This window comes from Misgurnus anguillicaudatus, chromosome 1 (assembly GCF_027580225.2).
Source record: "Misgurnus anguillicaudatus chromosome 1, ASM2758022v2, whole genome shotgun sequence".
NCBI lineage: Eukaryota > Metazoa > Chordata > Actinopteri > Cypriniformes > Cobitidae > Misgurnus > Misgurnus anguillicaudatus.
The window spans coordinates 246,062-265,161 of record NC_073337.2 but is presented as its reverse complement, the minus strand read 5'-3'; the positions used below and the strand labels follow the sequence as shown (position 1 = coordinate 265,161).

Genomic DNA, 19,100 nt, shown 5'->3' with positions numbered 1-19,100 from the left:
ATTACGCCAGAATGAGAGTATAGTCCTAGCCATATCTGCCTAGAAAATCGCAACTTTTAATTTTCCGTCGGACTTAGTACACGATGTAACTACAGAAGAGTCAAGTTTTAAACAGGAAAAATATGGAAATTTGGTTATTTTTTGGTGTGATGCTAAGGCAGATTCTAATGCTAGATTCTATGGATTGTGCTAAGCTATGCTAAAAGTGTTAGCGCCAGACCCAGAGATCAGCTGAATGGATTCCAAAACGGTAAGAATTAAATGTTTAACTCTAGAGGAGCTGGAAAATGAGCATATTTGCAAAAAAGTGGAGTGTCCCTTTAAGCACAGGCCTACTGAAGGGTAAACGGTGCCACATGGTGATCAACAGTAAAAATGAAATGTTTTACCTCTTAGCAAAAGGATAAACCACCAACAATCAAGAATCCATGATTATTTGATGTCATGGCTTTGCACTCAAAAAATGTGTAATAATAGAAGTCAATGGGGCAAAAAAAGACATGAACAACTAACTAGGGAGAAAAAATAAAATCTGATGCTGCACAAAAACTAACAATGCATCAAAGTATATGTTTTTACTAATCTTTGACATGCCCAAGACTGTAAACAAGGGGAAAAAATCCAGTCCACAATTAATTTTATATTGAAAATCATTAATTTTGTGTGTTTTTTTTCTCAAATCAGTGACATCACTTATAAGCTTGGCAATTAAAGAGTATAAATCCTGGAATTGTTGTTAACATTTTGTAGTTTTGATTAGTACTGAGGTTAATTAACAAATGTATGCAAAAAATAAATAAATCAACTGATACATTTCATAAAGCTGTTTAATTTAGTGGCTTTTGTGTACACAAACAACCCGAAAGGGTAGTAAATTGTAAACCCTGTAGCCCAAGACAGCTTGCCCACTGAAGTTAAGTAGGGGAGACCTCCTGGAAAAACCAGGTTGCTGCTGGATAAGGAGTTAGTGAGACCAGCAGGGGTGCTCATCCTTTGGTCTGTATGAGTCCTAACACCCCAGTATAGTGATGGGGGCACTATACTGTCAAAAAGCACCGTCTTTCGAATGAGATGTTAAACCGAGGTCCTGACTTTCTGTGGTCATTAAAAATCTCAGGATGTCATTTGAAAAAGAGTAGGGGTGTGTGGTGGGCTGCCGTCGCATCATCCAGGTGAATGCTGCACATTGCTGGTGTGAGAAGATTCCCCATTTTTATATGTAAAGCACTTTGAGTGCTGAAGAAAAGCATTTTCTCAAAATAAGTCCCAATATAACATTTGTCACCAAAAATCATTTAATTTGCAGAAACACAGACAAAGTTGTGGCCAAATTAAGACTAAAAAAAAGGCCAAAAACAACCCATAAGGCTTAAAGAGGCTTGCAAGTAAGAACATATTTTGAAATCAGGTGTAAGTTGTTCCCCTGGGGAGCAAATGCTGTTCGAAATTGCCCCAATAGAAATAAATGGCCAAGGCAAGGAAAGCAATGCGTTTTTTCTACTATGATATCTATTGTGTACAGGGTTTTTAATGTACATTTCCGCATAACAGTGTCACAGAGACAAGTGAGTGGGCTCATTTTACTCCGGCAGTCTCTCAGGATCATCATGAAGATGTCAAGCCATGCCATAGCAACCATTTTGGGCACTCTAGCAACCGATCCCATAGACTGCCGTTATAAAATGCCCAGATGGATATCTTTGCAGCACAGTGTCAGATGCATGAGGGTGGGCTCATTTTACTCGGACATCCAATCAGTATCTCAGGATTCTTAAAGAGGTATTAAACCACACCCCTAGCAACCAAATACAGTAGCCTAGCAACATAATAAACAAAGCCTTATATCTCTGCATCAGAACATCATAGACATGGAGGTTGGACCCTTTAAATTGTGACTCGAGAGTATAATCACTAGTGGGTGCCAATTTACTCCCTAGCAACCAAATACAATACCCTAGCAACCGAATAAACAAAGCCTTATATCTGCATAAGAAAATCATAGAGACACGGGGGTTGGACCATTTTACTCGTGACTCGGAGTACAATCACTATTGGATGCAAATTCTCTCCCTAGCAACTGAATAAACAAAACCTTATATCTCTGCATTAGAACATTTTAGAAACAAGGGGGTTGGAACGATTTACTCGTAGCTTGGAGTATAATCACTAGTAGGTGCCAATTTTCTCCCTAGCAACCAAATACAGTACCCTAGAAATGGAATAAACAAAGCCTTATATCTCTGCATCAGAACATTGTAGAGACAAGGGGGTTGGATTGTTTTACTTGTGGCTTGAAGTATAATCATTCTTTGATGATATTGTCCCCAGAATTTAGCCACAGCAAGCATCACTTCACATTTTCTTCAGAAAATGTACCTATCTAGTACATTTTTCTGAGATTACATTTTCCAACTCTTAAATCTTCCTAGAGCTTTCAAGCCATAGCCACCAAACTTTGAACAGACCTTCTATATCTGTGTGCTATATCTTTTCTAAAGTATCAGATTCACGGTTCTCCTAAACCGTCCGATCAAACATAAAAAAAACTCCCATAGACTTACATTCATAGAATGTTTAGGTTGAATGTTTATTTTCAAATTCTAACTGTTAATTCTCATACATACACATATTACATAATCATCTCTATGTCTCTCTCTCTTTCTGTGTCACAAAACCCAATCAATAGCACACACACACACACACACACACACACACACACACACACACACACACACACACACACGCACACACACAAACAAACCATACACAACACAAAACACACACACACACAGACATACACAACCACACAAAATTACACACACACAAACATACTTGCACAAAGACACGGACACAAAGGATGAATGGTGGTCTGTTGGCGTCCGTGTGTTTCGGAACAACCTACCTACAGCAGAATCACTGCCAGCTTTATATGGTATTGCATAAAGAGTCCGATCATGACGATCTGCTGCTAATTGTACTGCACACTCTGGTCACTCTCTCACATAACTTCATGTGCTTTGTTCTGAGACTGTACTGAAGGGGATTTCATGTTTGCTGGACTCATTACTGCTACTACTCATCCATAAAATAAACAAATGTTTGTCATACCAAAACACAATTTCATAAATAATATATGATAAAGCAACAAAAGCTTATAACTCAATGAACTGACAACAGGATCGCATGCATATTTGATGAAATTCTTTATCCATAACTTTACATAGTTGGTGCTGTTAAATCAGGGAAAATAACCAATCGGTCACCTAACACTGGTGTCAGTCTTGTTCTGGATGCTGTTATTTACTATCCATTGATGTTAAGATTCCGTCATCTCTATTGGTAAACGTACATCCGTCTCTGGTGCATCAGCAGTTGGTTTACTGCCTACCAAGCGCCTCGGTTTGCTCTCACCTGTGTGGATTCTGACGTGGTTTTTTAGTTTGATGGGACAGGCGTATGTTTTGGGGCAGTAACCGCAGCTGTGTGGACGCTCCAGTGAATGACTGCGCCTGTGCCTCGCCAACTCGGAAGAACTCCGAAATTTTCTGGGACAGACCGCGCAGCAGTAAGGCCGCTCACCCGTGTGCACGCGCTCGTGGAGGGACAACTCACTGAAGGTGAGGAAGGCTCTGTCGCAGTGGGCGCAAGAGAACGGCCTCTCTCCGGTGTGGATTAGATAGTGTCTGTTCAAGGCAAAGGGCTTGGCGAACATTTTCCCGCAGAAGTTGCACGGGTATGGCCGAGCACCGCTGTGAGACGAAACGTGCTCCTGTAGAGCTCTTTTGGACTTAAAGGCCTTGCAACACTGCGGGCAGGAGTGCGGCCTCTCTTCCGTGTGGGTCCTTCCATGCTTGATGAGCTCTCCGTGTGAAAGAAATCCTTTTCCGCACTGCGAGCAGAGGTATGGTCGCTCGCCTGTGTGCATGCGCTCATGGCGGCGCAAAATGGATGGCTGCCTGAAGCTCTTCGGGCAGTGCGGACACTGAAATGGCCTCTCGTGCGAGTGGGTGATTAAGTGTTTCTGAAGGCCTGCGCGAAGGCCGAACCGTTTGCCACAGACGGAGCACTGATGTGGCCGCTCGCCTGTGTGACTGAGCAAGTGTCGTTTGACGTCCGTGCGTCGTGTGTACGTCTTATCGCACTGAGGACATTTAAACTGTTGGAGTCTACGATGGCTCTGCCGGTGCACGGACCTCTGTAGCAGGGTGTCAAACCCTTCCCCGCACTGCTCGCACAGGTACTGCTGCTTGGCGCTGTGAGCTTTGCGGTGCTGAACGAGAGCGGCGGCCGTCAGGCTGGCTTCGCCACAGATGGAGCAGTAATGTGGTAGATCGCCGGAGTGGCTCTTCTTGTGGTGAGCAGCCAGGATCCGCAGGTTGCCAAAGGTGCTGCGACAGAGCTGGCAGATGAAGGCGGTCTCGCCGTGCATCTTGCGGCAATGTCTGGTCAGATCCCATGCGTGCTGGAACGTTTTATCGCATTGGCTGCAGTGGAAGGGCCGTTCACCGGTATGGGTCAGCTGGTGTCGCCGTACGTCGGACCTGCGCGTGAACGTTCGGCCACAGGTGTCACACAAGTGTCGAGCACGAGCCTTGTCAGCGGTCATTGGGTTTGATGGCTTGGTTTCCCCAGATGTCTGTTCTGGATGTGAGCCAGTAGAAGTTGATGCTCCAGTCTCCGCTCCATTCTGCTTCATGTCAGGTCTGCTGGACATCTTGCCCTCCGAGTCTGTGGAAAACATCAGACCCTCAAAATAAACATCCATTATTTATACTGTTACTTCCTCCAATGACATTGTTGGATTTACATGAAGCGATTAGCTATATGCACATTCATAAACACTATATTGCCAAAAGTTTTGGGACACCCCTCCAAATAATTGAATTCAGGTGTTTCAAACACTTCCAGTGAAAGAAACTCTTTATGCTTCATCATACCAAGACATTTTGAACAATTTCATGCTCCCAACTTTGTGGGAACAGTTTGGGGATGGCCCCTTCCTGCTCCAACAGTACACAAAGCAAGGTCCATAAAGACATGGATGAGCGAGTTGTAGTGTGTTGGAACTAGCCTGGCTTGCACAGAGTCCTGACCTTAACCTAGAACGTCTCAGTTACGTATGTAAACCCTGTTCCCTGAAGGAAGGGAACGGAGACGTCACGTCGTGACCGACGAATTCAGAACCACTTTGCGGAGACCAATCTACTTTGAGAAACCAATAAAACGCCAATGAACTTTGCATGCAGGTATTTGCATCTGCTGGCACTGCCCCGTCACGCGAGCACAAAACAAGCCTCAGGTGAAACACCAAATCAGCTATTACTTGCCGAGAAAGCCGAGCCTCAGTGCACGGATGGCATCAGCAGTGGAACAGCAAACTGTGGCAACGGGATGTGACGTCTCTAACCCCTTCCCTCAGGGAATGAGGGTTACATATGCAACTGAGACGTTTACTTTCGGTTGGTCACTACAAGGTTTGTGACCGACGAATTGGGAATCCCTACCAAAGCGCAACTGAAGCTGACCCTTCCAGTGCCTGTGTAGACTTTACACACAGGAACCCTGCGTAGGGGACGCAATGCGGACGCCTAGCCTAACACAGGTTTTCAGGGAATACATCTAGTGCAGGGTTGTCAAACTCATTTTAGGCTGAGGGCCGGATGGTAAATAACGCCACGAAGTGAGGGCCGGATAATTTTTTTAACCTTAGTGTGCTGATAATTGTTTTAATATTAACTAAACAAACCAATTAATTAGTTAGTTTAGCAAGAAAACTAGAGAAACAAACAGCTCTGTGAAAACTACAAGTCACACTCATACTGTACATATTATACACATAAATTTACATCTGTACAAAATCCACTGGCCGTAGTTTGTAAAGCCTTAATTTAACTTCTTTTGCATTATTCCTTAATGCCAAAATTATTTATAAACCATAAACTTTTCTTTAGAATATATTTGTAATGAGAACAGTCATTTAGAAAATAAAAAATGCTAGATAGGGCAGTGGCCCAAACCAAAAAGGGTACTAAGGGGTGGTACTATTATTACGGTTTTAATAAAGTATTATAAATATGATGTGTTATATTACTAGCATGTGGTTATAATGGGAAATATAATAACAAGAATTAAAGTGTGACAATCTGCTAAATATTCAATATGATTTACCTGCTGGCTTGATGGAGCTTTGAATCCATGTTTGCAATGTTGAACTGCCTTTAGCAGCCTCCCTTTCCGTTCTCTGTCTTTTTTTTATCAAGACATTGGTGTTTTTGTCTACTAAGTGTGCCAACAACAGCAAATTTTGTGTTTATATTAACTTAGATCTGATCGGGAAGATTAAATTAATTAGACAAGTATTGTAACGTTAATACCAAGAATGAGGCTATTTTGTTGTTGTTTGCTTGCTAAGCTGTTAGCACTTTTAGAACACCGACAGCAAATCATTACCGGAAGAAATACATAAACAAACTTCCAAATTACTAATTCTGTTGTTTAACAACTGATTTAATTTAATGAATCTACCTGTTAATGCAACGAACTTCGGAAAATGCCGTCTTCGCTCTCCAGGCAGAGATTGGACACAGAGATGCTGCGGAGCAGGCGGGAAAACACAAAGTGGATTAGCGGAATCAGTGGATCTTTAGCGGAGCAGTAACAATAAAACAGCAAGATCTTTGGGGACCGTGATTAGTCTATGGTCCGCGTTTTGCTGCTTTCCGCAAGTTTCTCATATTAAAAACGATCTAGACACCTCTGAAAGTGTTTTTAAAATACGTATTTAATAATTAACAATCATCATGCGGGCCGGATTGGACACCTTTGTGGGCCGTATCCGGCCCGCGGGCCGTATGCAGTGCTGGGCAGTAGCTTCACTACAAGTAGCGAAGCTAGTAGTTTAACTACATTTTTCAGTAGCTTGGCGGTAGCTTAGCTGCTTTCTAAATCAAATAGCTTTTCAATAGCTAAGCTCTTTTTTTGACCAAGTAGTGAGGTAGCTTCCACACAAGCTACAATTTTCCAAACATTTCTGAAGTCGTCCTGAATTTGAGAATAAGCGCATCATTTGAATCGACACAGGACGTCTTCATTCATACAAAACATTACCACTCGCATTCTGTGAAGACTCGTGCTCTTCTGACTGGGTTATGTCACCAAGCCAAGCTAATATAAAAACATGTTATAAATATTACAATTGAAGAGTTATGTTGCAAAACGAGATAAATCCATTTTTTTACATTTTTGACAAAACATGTTTATTATTATGTTATCATGTTATTATTTTGTTTTATGGTGCTACTTAGCTGTATTTATTAAGTTATGAAGGTTTAAATCAAAACAAACCAACTGCAGTTGCATTGAAATTAATTGGAATGCACAACCAAAAAACAAGATTTCTGAACAATTAAAAACACGGTGGTTATCTTTTGCAACGAAACCCTTCAATTGAAACTATTAATAGAATGTGCTTTGGCGGGCACCTCACAGACTCTGTGCAGGCTACCTGTTGCCTGCGGGCCCATGTTGGAGACCCTTGTGTTAAGATATGTCAGGGCCAGGTGTTTTTGAATAAAGGCAGCTCAAACATGCATTCTGGGAGTAGGATAAGTCCAGCAAACAGCCCCAAAATGTGAAGTACCTAGGCCTACATTATGCTTGTATTGCCTATAATTACCAAAATGATAAATTGAAACTGAATAAATAATTACATAATAAAACTGGTTAAAAATAAAAAAGTAGCTTGGATGTAGCAAGCTACTTTTGATGTAGCTTAGCTTGCTACATTTCCCTAGCTTCAGTGTAGTGAAGCTTCATTTAATGTGAAGTAACTGGTAGCTTAGCTCACTACATTTTCCAAGTAGCTTGCCCAGCACTGGCCGTATGTTTGACACCCCTGATCTAGTTAGAGGCTGACAGCCGAAGCTCCACTGAGGCAGTGAAGGAGTATCAAAACCGTTTTTGTGACACTTACTGTATTCTATAATGACACTACGGTGTAATCAAAATGAACTTGCAAGCCGACACACGAGCTGACCCTCTGCGTTCTCACTGGTTTGAGAAGAGAACATGAGGATACAATCTTGATCACTATAGAATCTAGTGAATATGTTAGGTGTCAGATCATGACCTCCTTCATGCAGGTCCCTCAGAGCCTTAGCCTGGTGAACCTGCAGCAACCAAGCCCTCCACTGTTGGGATACAAGTGTAACCTTTAACAGCTCTACCGTGGAGAGAGGCAAGGGGTGAGGGCTGATGCGGTCCGTTCTGGAAGGAAAACAAGGTTTTCCAAGACAGCATCAACTCCTCATGCATCTCGGGGGAGAAGGGCACCAATCATCAAGGCGGGAAGGTTCGGGTGGGGGAGATTGAGTCCACTCCAAGCCGATAGCCGCGCCACCCGAGAAAGCATAGCTGCCATCTCAGAGTCGAAAACGAGCTCTGCAACCCTACCCAAAGGAGGGAGCGGATCCGAATCGGTGTCTCATGTTGACAACCCCCCCTCAGATGCTATGTTAAATGTGGCATCAGGTGGAGGACAGACAACAAGGATGACGTAGAACATGCGCCACTCGTATCCATCGGTACCTCCGCTGGTGGTGTATCAGGGCGCTGAGAGCCACTGGACGAACCGTTATACGGAGGTCATCCTTACTTAACTGTCACCACACCCGAAGGCGGGACTCGATAACGAAGGAGGGCACCATTCCCAAAGAAACGACACCCGTCTCCGCAAATCCACGAGGGACATACTCTCGCACACGGAGCATGAACCTTCCACGAACCCTGCCTCGGTGTGCTGTAGACCCAAACACAAGACACAACAATCGTGGCCATTCCGGGGAGCCATGTACATGCCGCATCCGGAACTACAACACGGACAAAATGCCATCTTTAAAATGAATAGCTGTCTTAAAAAAAAACACAAGTTCAAACGTGCTGCTCTTTTAGGGAAATCACTCTTTTGTATAGCACTGAGCTGATGAAGCACACCGGGTAGCAACAATGCACACACTCGAACTCAAGTTTAAAAAACCGTGAGAGAAATAAGGGGTGGAAAACTGCAAGCCTTCGCTGTGGTGCTGACAGTCCAATCAACTTTAGGCAAAGCAGTGTACTTCCTCAGGATAGAGAGCTTCTCGTGAGCAAGAGATCTGCCGACTTTCAAAGCAAATAAAGCTGATTTGGTACTCCACCTGAAGCTTGTTTTATACTCGCGCGGCGGGGCACGCCAGCAGATGCAAATAACTTCATGCCAATTTCAAGTTCGAAGTAGATTAGTCTCCGCAAAGAGTTTCCCAATTCGTTGGCCACAACGTGACGTCGTAGTGACCAACCGAAAGGGAACATCTTTGGGATGAATTAGAGCGAAGACTACGAGTGAGGCCTTTCTTGTCTAACATCAGTGTGTGACCTTACAAATGTGCTTTTAGAAGAATGGTCAAAATTCCCATAAACACACTCCTAAACCTTGTAGAAAATCTTCCAAGAAGACTTGAAGGTGTTATAGCTGCAAAGGGTGGGGCAAGTCCATATTAAACCCTATAGGTAAAAAATAGGATGTCATTCAGGTATATGTGCATATAAAGGCAGGTGTCCCAAAACTTATAGCAATATAGTGTATAAACTGTATGGGGAGAACAATAATAATAATCAATAGATAATATAAGAAGTAGAATACAGCGACTAAAATTAAACCATACAAGCGAGCGTAGTAATAATGTAACGTATACAGTAAAGTGCTAAGTTAAGCCAAACTTGGCTGACTCTCCCGGGGATGAAAAACTCCCTAGGAAAAAAACCCAGTGGGAAAACTCCTAGAAGGACAAAAACCCTTGGGAGAGATTTATATATATATATATATATATATATATATATATATATATATATATATATATATATATATATATATATATATATATATATATATATATATAAATATAAACACAGTAGGGATAGGAAGCAGGGTGAAAGTTGATCATTTGCACGTATTTCAAAGGCTTGCAAATGTTAACACTTAAGTGATTTTAAACAATTTAACCACTAAAAGACACTAAAGTGAGCAATTTTCTGTACCCACATGCGGTTGAATGTGTCCAGTCCAACTCTGCCCTTCTTGATGTATAAACTTGAGAGAGAGTTGCGCTACTGTGTCTCAAACTGTAGTCTATTAAAATAAATTTGGTGAATAAAGCACTGAAAAACAACGTAATTTTCACTTTATGTGGAATGACTTTTTATGCTGAATCTTCTTCCTGAAGCGCCGTTTTGCATTCGTCCACCGTCTGTGTGGTTAAGTGCACTCGACAGATGTAGGCATGTCAGAATTACAGTTATTACACACTTAAGGAAAATTATGTAGACTAATAATTTAAGTTTAATGTCCTAATGATCAGCCTATTTATTTGTATGCCCCACAGCTGACGTGGAACGTTATTAACTGGTTCGGAAAGTTTATTTTTTAGTTCTAACCGATTTAGGAACGTCAATTTTAGGGTTGAACCGAAAACCGGAAATGTTAAAATATTGTTTTTGTTCGGAACGAACCAACTGGGAAAAAATTCTGGTTCAAAGCCCTGGCGGAGGGATACACATAACATGAAATAAACTACCTCTGCATCAGGGGCGGAGCGGGGGGGGTGGCTTTTGGGGCTCGAGCCCCGAATGTTTTGTCAAAAGCCCCGAATCTTTTCAGATCTGTAAAATGAATTCATCCAGGACGCTAGGTGGCGGCACTCCGGTCCCCCACTCAACTGAAAATGAATAAGAGATGGGTGTTGAATGCAAAATAACATTCTGAATCTCCCCACAGTAAACGCATTTTCAAAGTGTCTTTATTATTACAGTGCCTTCGTTATTACTGTAAGTGTATATTTATAGTTATGTGATGTAAATACTGTTAAATAGCGTCAACTGATATATTATCTGCATGGCTAACGTCTAACTTACTGTGGTGCTCTGGTCTAGTCTGCCTCATTGATCATTGGTAACGTTGTATTTAAAGTACATTTAAAAACTTGCTCATTGTTGCATATATACTTTTTTATAGATGGATATACGATTTATATTTTTAAAGACGTCAGAAGTAAGAAGGTGAGAAAGTATATAGTTTTGTCCATATGCATTTGAAATTCGCAATGATTTTACCTCAGAAATACATTGATAGACAGTTATAAAATGTGAATCCCCAATCTCTTACATTAAAATATCCTTATGTGTGATAACTGTCAGTGCAAATAGGAAGAGAGGAGGGTGGAGAGAGATCACAGACAGACAGATAGAGAGAGAAACGCTTCCATAAGCAGGTGAGAAATTGTTCTGTCAATGAAGTCAAAAATTGTTATTCTTATGTAGCTTTATAGTTACTGGATTAGCCTTCAGCAAACATGTTTGCCTATTTTTGGATAAAAGAAGTTAAAGTGTCATTGTCAAAATTTGTTATGTTGCAGTTTCAAAATGACAATACCAGTGTTGGGTAAGTTACTCAAAAAAGTAATTAATTACTAGTTACTAATTACATCTTCAATCATGTAATTAAATTACTTTACAAATTACTCCAAAAAGTATTTAATAATTACTAATTACTTTCTAAATCCTATTTAGTACATCATACAAGGATAGGCTTGAAATGGCTCGAAGAAACAATATATAAAAGTACATCAATTATTCTGGTCCCACTTTAGGGTTCATTTCTCTCTATTAATTAATTATTAACTACTTTTGCCTCAATATACTCCATCTCCAACTACTGCTTATTAATACTAAAGTAGTTGTTTATTTTAAGTATTTGTAGAAATGGGGAGGGTTACGGGTGTAGAATAAGGTTTTGCAGAATCAGGCATTAATATGTGCTATTTAAGTAGGCCTATACTAAAAAAACAGTCAACATCTCAGTAATATTAATGCTAATAATCAACCAGTTAATAGTGAGAATTGTAAACTTAAACCATGTTAAATCAACTATTTATTATAGTATACATAATTGTTCTACAGTCCATAGACCGTATTTAGTTACATCAGAAGTAACTATAATACAAGAAAAATAAGAGTAATCCCTTACATTACTCTTTCATGTAATTAAATTACAGTAACAAATTACTTAGTAACTAGTTACACCCAACACTGGGCAATACAGAGAACACTTAGATTAAAAAATAGTTTATAAAGCTTAAATTTTTTTTTTAAAAATATCAACAGGGGACCAAGCTTTGAAACCCCTAGATTTGGGCTAAGCCCCCAATGTCTACAATGTCTGGCTCCGCCCCTGCTCTGCATAGAAAATCACTTACCTGAGATATTAGTCAATTAAACAAGATAATTATACACAAATACAGAGAAAGCTCAGATATTTAATACATGTGAAACATGGTGTACATCAGGGTTCTAAATTAACTTTTTTGATTTACATTGTTGAGCGTTTTATTTTTCCAGTATTTTTTTCACGCTGCCAAAAGACTATCTCCCGCAAATTATTGGAAATGTATAATTTTTTTCCAGAGAGTTATTGATGAATGAGTGTTTTGGTGGCATGCAAGTAAATTTTTTCATCATATGTTTTTTCGGTTTCTAAGTTGGGTGTGTAAGATATCAAATCCAGTGCTATGTCATGTTAACCCTAATAAGACCCTTGGGGTCAATTTTACCCCCAAGCCATTTTTTTTTAGTTTAAAAACATGGTTCTCTTTATCGCAGTGGAATAAGATTTTGTGACTTTTCCAGATTATCTGTCAAGATAAAAAAATTTCTTAATTTGTGCCTTTGGGGGTAAAAATGACCCCAATTGAAATGAATGGGAAATGCAAAAAACCTTTTTTTTTCCTTTAAAAAAAAAAAGAATCAATGCATCCAGAATAAATCTGAAAATTTCAACACAGAAAGGTAGGCCTGATACTAGAGCACAAATGTTACATAGAAAATACATGCTCAATCACACACACACACACAAACAAACACACAAAGGTATGACTGCCACAGATAGCATTTCTTATAGAATTTGGCAAAAAAAACAGACACAGATTAAAAAAAAATATTTAAAATACACACACACACACACACACACACACACACACACACACGTGCACACACATACACAAAAACACACAAAAACACACAAAAACACACACACACACACACACACTTAGAGGCTGTTTACACTTGGCATTAACATGTGTTTTCATTGATCGGATCACAAGTGGACGACGTTAATGCCAGGTGTAAACGGTGTTCAAAAAGTTTTGTTCAACATGTGGTTGAATGTGTTCGAACAGCCACACGCGACCACCTTCCCACCGCCCATTTATCTAATCCGAGGTACTAAACACAAGTTTTACGTCTTTTCTGACTTCTGGCGTGAACATACGATGAACAGTGCTATTTTTAGCCTTGCATTGATAAAACTAAAGCGTCTGATCTCAGTAGTTTCGTTTTGAAAGCGTGTGAAAGTTGCGCGATCCTATTTCATCAATTGCGCTGAAAATTCAGAGAAAGCTCTAACATATACACGTACAAAACACTGTGCAGCATGTTAACTTGCTAAACAAGCAGCGAACTCCGTCATAATATTAGTTCGTGTCCATATAAACTCATAATTACTCCCGCTTTCGTTTGAATGACAGCAGAGAGACTCGCCCATCGTCTCACAGACCACCCCCTCACAGTATTCAGGACAGAAGCGGTCAAATGTGGACCAAAGAGGCGGATTTAAATACCAGGTGTAAACATAATGTGTCTCTCTCGTCCACTTGTGATCCGATCGATGAAAACACATCTTAAGTGTAAACAGCCCCTTACATTCAGTCAAATTTCTGTGGCATTTTGTAAAAACAGACATTTCAAAATGCATCAAAAACTACAAAAAATTCTACTATTTGAAATAATTTTTTATTTTTAATGTCCTTTCTAATGTTTATATTAACATAAATTCACAAAATGTATAAATAAAATACTGATGTTGAGCAGTTGGCCACACACAGTAAAATGAATGGGTCTCTATGGGCATCTGCTGGTCAAAATGATTTATTTCCTAAACTGTAACCATAAAACAGTTTTTTCTAAACACCAAATGGCTGAATTCAACACATAACATCTAGATCTTAGGGCTGTCAAAATTAACGCGTTAATAACGCGTTAACGCAAATTCATTTTAACGCCACTAATTTTATTAACGGAGATTAACGCAACCCGCAATTTCTGTTTGACCCTTGGTCCAGCCCATAGTTGAATGAACAGACGCAGACAAATGTGACTCTCTCTAAATGAGTAAAAGGTTTTCATAGAAATAAGAACATTAAGCAAATTGTCTACCAAATCCAATGCTCTAAATGCTCGTTGGACATCTGATATGATCTTTATTTATACGTCTGAGAGGTGTAACGTTACCGTCCTCCTAATGCTTAATCTAATACAAAGATGCGTCTCAATTCATTTTGGTTTCGCTTTTATGCATGACTTAGAAAATAGACTGCAGGACTTGCTTGATGTTAAAAGAGTCATTAAGAGAGATAAAGTTCAGTACCTGATTAATGTTAAAGAGTTATTAAGAGCGACAAGACTCAAAAGCGATCCCCTCACGCTGACTGACTGATATCTGAAGCGCGTGCACACAGACGCGCGAGTGCGAGACCCGGATATATAGACATCTACACAAAATTACAGTTTTACAAATATCTGTTTTGATAAGAATTCACGCAGGTAGGCTCTATAATCTGTTATGTTTTAAGTAAATGTTTGGTTAACTGTTGGGTAAAACTATCTGATGTGTAACATTATATTAGATCACTTAGATTTTAAGCAGTCTGTCTCAATGTCAATCAAACAAAAGGAAAAAAAGTTGAACATACATTGATGATGTTTTTGCTTTGTGTGTGCTAAATCTATTAGTTTTACCAGTGATTTTAAGGTATTGATGTGGTAATATAATGTATGGATGTGGAAATGTTTGTGGTAATTTGACTCTTTCAACTTCAAACACGTGTAGTTCTGTCATATTTTGTTATATTTCAACAAATCATGCATTGTTCTATGTTTTAATAGAGAATGTCAAAATATGAACAACTATTTTTTAAAAATTTGCTAATTCCGACTCAACTTGCCAATGCCTAGCCTGGGTGCCAGCCGATCTTAGCCCCGCCCACCACATTTGAAATACGGGGAAGATCTGACTAGAATTGAGTATAACAACGTCAGGCTAGCCAATGCCAGCACAGGTCACAAATGATGCAGCAGCAAACAAAAATGGAGAAAGAAAAATCTTCTGAAAGGAAAATTAATATACAAAACAATGGCTGGTGATTCTGTTAAAATGTAAACAGGCTGTTGTTAACATACATTTGCATAAAGCATCTATATATGTATATATGATAAGAATATTAAAAACCTGAAAAGTGTTAAATTAGGGTAAATTTAGAATGGATAAAAATGTGCGATTAATTTGCGATTAATCGCAGTTAACTCATGAAATCATGCGATTAATCTAGATTAATTTTTTTAATCTATTGACAGCCCTAAGATCAATATCTAAAAACAATTTAAATCAAATTTAGATAATAATTTATGTAATTTTTTTCATAAATAATTTATATTTTTTTAAAGGCACACCATGAAACTTTTTGGCCACTAGGGGGTGCTAGACATGTATTTTTCACTTCTAGCGCCCCTAGAGCCCACAAGCGCCGCAGCACTGTCGCAAAGGAAAGGAACTGGCCAACCTTAAAACTAAACTAAAAACTAAACATTTAAAATGCTAAACGATCAACATTTTGAGACAACAGGGAGAAACGCAGTCATGTTACAACTTTCTGATGAGGAACTCGTCGTGGCAGAAGCCATGTCTCAATCTGAAGGTTGCAGCCTCCAGATGTCGTATTTCTAAGCTGTACACATCATCAAGACTGTCCTATTTCACAATATTAACAATTACAAAGTTGACTATTATACTTAGTTAATCGTAAATTGTTGCAGTATGCTTATGACTTGCGAATGTAATGCTCAGATTACCTTAATAAACCAGGCTTGATGACGTATGCAGCCTGCATATTTGACCTCCGGAGGCTGCAGCCTTCCAATTGAGAAAAGACCAGAAGTATTTCCTTGCCTTTTCCCAAACAAATATTGTGGCATCGTCTCTCCCTCGCCACCAGGATTTTCCGCAATGGTGCTCGTTTTTCCTCTCTTTTGTGTGAAAATTGTCGCTCCAAATCCAAGTAAACCGATGTGGTCCAAGCAGACCTAAAGGCTGCCGCTTTGTAATACGTCACGCGAGTGACAGCTGAACGCAGCAAATGAGGAAGAGAGAAGAGAGAAACGCTCGGATCTGATTGGTGAATGAATAGGGTTTTGGGTTTACACTGTGTGAGTTTGAGCAAGTTTGACTGCTATTGCATCCTGGATTGTAATGTAAATATCATAGACACAGTAAAAAAAAAGGTAAATACGCGAACACCGCATGTGAATAAAATCATAATGAAATGAATGGCTAAAATCAGACTTTGGTGCTCATTATCTCAGAATTTGATTTTGAAACTGTAGTATGGTTATTACAGACTGGGTCACATATAAAAAATGTTTTGTCATCATTGTGCTGCTTTTTCTCACATATTTAGACATTTGTATTCATTTATAATTTAACTGTTAAGTTGTTAGAAAAGCACTGGATGAATGAATACAGTGTGAATACCTGTCTATTATAGACAGATATATAAACAACATCCACGTCAAGTATATAGACAAAATAGTATTGAAATATTTGCCTGCAAACTTAATTTTTAGCAGGTGTTACAACTAACCTCCGCCTGTTACAAGTAACCCCACCTATGGGGCAATTTGTAATGTTTGCACTTTTGTCACGTTTGGTGTAATTGTCCAAAAATGGTTAGTACTAGAAACAAACTTTACATGTTCATTTGTAGCAGAGATGTGCGTGTTGTGCTTGTGTAAAAATATAATTAATCAAACTCAAATATTTTTGAATGATTGAGCCAAAACAAAAAAGCGTTAGGTTTTGCCCCGCTCTTCCCTAAACTAAAAATTCTAAAAATACAGAACAGTACTGGTATAACACAAACATGTGTTGATTTTCTTAGCATCAATACAATCCTATAGACTTGACAAGAGGTTTTCCTAAGATTTCCTCTAATGTTTGAGACCTGACAGGGTGAGGATGTAGTTTCTCTTACCTCCCTTAAACTCATCATCTCTACTTTCTGCTTCCCTTTCCCTGGTTTGCACAAACATTTCTGATTTCCATCTACAGGAGCCAATAGTGATCGAGTCAAAATAAGATTATCATTATAATTTAGAAACTTTATTCATGAGCGTGGCGTCACCTGGACTTTTGAATGTGCGTGGATGTGCGTGGATGAACGCAAAGACGCGCGCGGACATGGATTTGTGCGTGTACAAATCAGTGCGCCTGCTGTGTCAGTTTTACAAACGCAAGTTGGGTAACTACATTGCATATAGATCAGTTTTTGCCGCTATTATCTTTGTAAAAGAATACACTAGTTAACTGCTAACATTTTAACTTGAGATTTACATCGGGGCACAAACAATTTACAGTGGGGCATGTGCCGCCTTCCTTGTGTTTTGGTGGATGTGCTCCGTTCAATTCAATGGTTTCTCGTACTGGTTTCACTGCAAACTGCGCGCAGCCAATGGGTGTATGAAACATCATCACGTAGCATTATGGAAATGTAGGAAGTACTGCCAGAGGGATAAATGTTTGAGAACAGAGCATTATGTATCATGCATGCAATGCATGCAGCCAAACTGGCTAGTAAGTTTTTATTAAAGATATGGTCTACGATTTCAAAGATTGTTCATTATTAATAACCTTGTTTAGATGGTGGTTATGGTTCTACAGTAAAATCCTAACAATATGAAGAGAAAAAAGAATGAAAAAAATCCATTCACTCTATTGGGTGTACAGCGGCAGAGAACATGACCAGCTTCGGACAGCTTACATTGGTCGACTGCTCTCATCCAATCCCCGCTCCACTTGAAACTCCACCTTGCGCTCGAGTCTCCACCCCATCGCACCCCACCCCGCCCGCGACATGAAATTTGTGACACTGCTCACAAATGGAGAAAAAACTAACTGACAGCAGCAAGCGGCCCCTGCTTGAAAGAAAGTCTGTAGAAGAAAGAGCAGCGATAAAAACGGAAACGCAAACTCGAATTAATATAGGGTCCGTCATTGACCGTTGAGGAAGCTTCAGGGAGATATGGGACTGAAAACTGACGCTGACACGGCGGACTTTTTGTTGAGCAGGTACGCATTTATTTATACTTTTATGGTGTGCGGTGTTACATAAATATCTTTATATCAGTCTGACAACATGCTCACGGCGGACTTTTTGTTGAGCAGGTACCCATTTATTTATACTTCTATGGTGTGAGGTGTTACGTAAATATCTTTATATCAGTCTGACAACATGCTCATGCTGCCGGTCGGCATTGGAATGTTAGCCGTTTAGTATCGCGTATCACAGGTCAAAGTAATTATATTTATTACAGTGCTTGAATTTCAATAGGCCTAGCAGGTTTCTGTTCGAGCCGATCGGAATTTGAACAACATGCGCTGTGTGCTGCTATAACAATTACTCAAAAACTTAGCAATACTAACTAATAATTATTGTGCAATTAAAGTGCGCTAGGTAGCACTTTTGACCAGGGGAAACGAGGCTCAGGAGGGACACGTATGCCAAACGTTGTTGATAAAGTAAACTAATTCCTTCATGGCTTTATGTGTTTACTGCTCGGTAAATCTCTGTTCCGATGTTTACTACCGGTGATCACAGCTTGACTGAGTGACGTTGTTCAGGTCGTTTCCCGGTGGGAGGGATCAGGTAGCACAGAGGGGCGGGATGAGTTTTTTAAAACTTACTAACCGTCTCAGGCTTTCTCGACTGATTTTCAACATCGTAGACTACAGCTTTAACACCCGCCAAAATGAATTTGAACCCGCATTTGGCGGGTGTTAATTTAGAACCCTGGTGTACATGTAATGCAAGCTGGATGTTACCTGGAATTGCTCCATGAGGTTCACCTACACTCCTGAAATAAAACAGTACGTAAGATTTAATTCTACATTAAACTAATTCTGA

General features: G+C 39.7%; 1 protein-coding gene across 2 annotated transcripts in view; it reads right to left on the bottom strand.

Moving 5' to 3' along the window:
• Positions 1–3,186: 3,186 nt before the first annotated feature.
• Positions 3,187–19,100, bottom strand: part of LOC141365893 (uncharacterized) — a 37,196-nt gene continuing 21,282 nt past the window's right edge. For both annotated transcript variants that reach the window (XM_073870891.1, XM_073870926.1), the window contains exons 9-10: positions 19,019–19,050; positions 3,187–4,728 (exon numbers count right to left, since the gene is read on the bottom strand). In XM_073870891.1, coding sequence (XP_073726992.1) covers positions 3,317–4,728; positions 19,019–19,050 — 1,444 coding nt within the window. In that variant the 3' untranslated portion in view covers positions 3,187–3,316. The remainder of the gene's footprint in view (positions 4,729–19,018; positions 19,051–19,100) is intronic.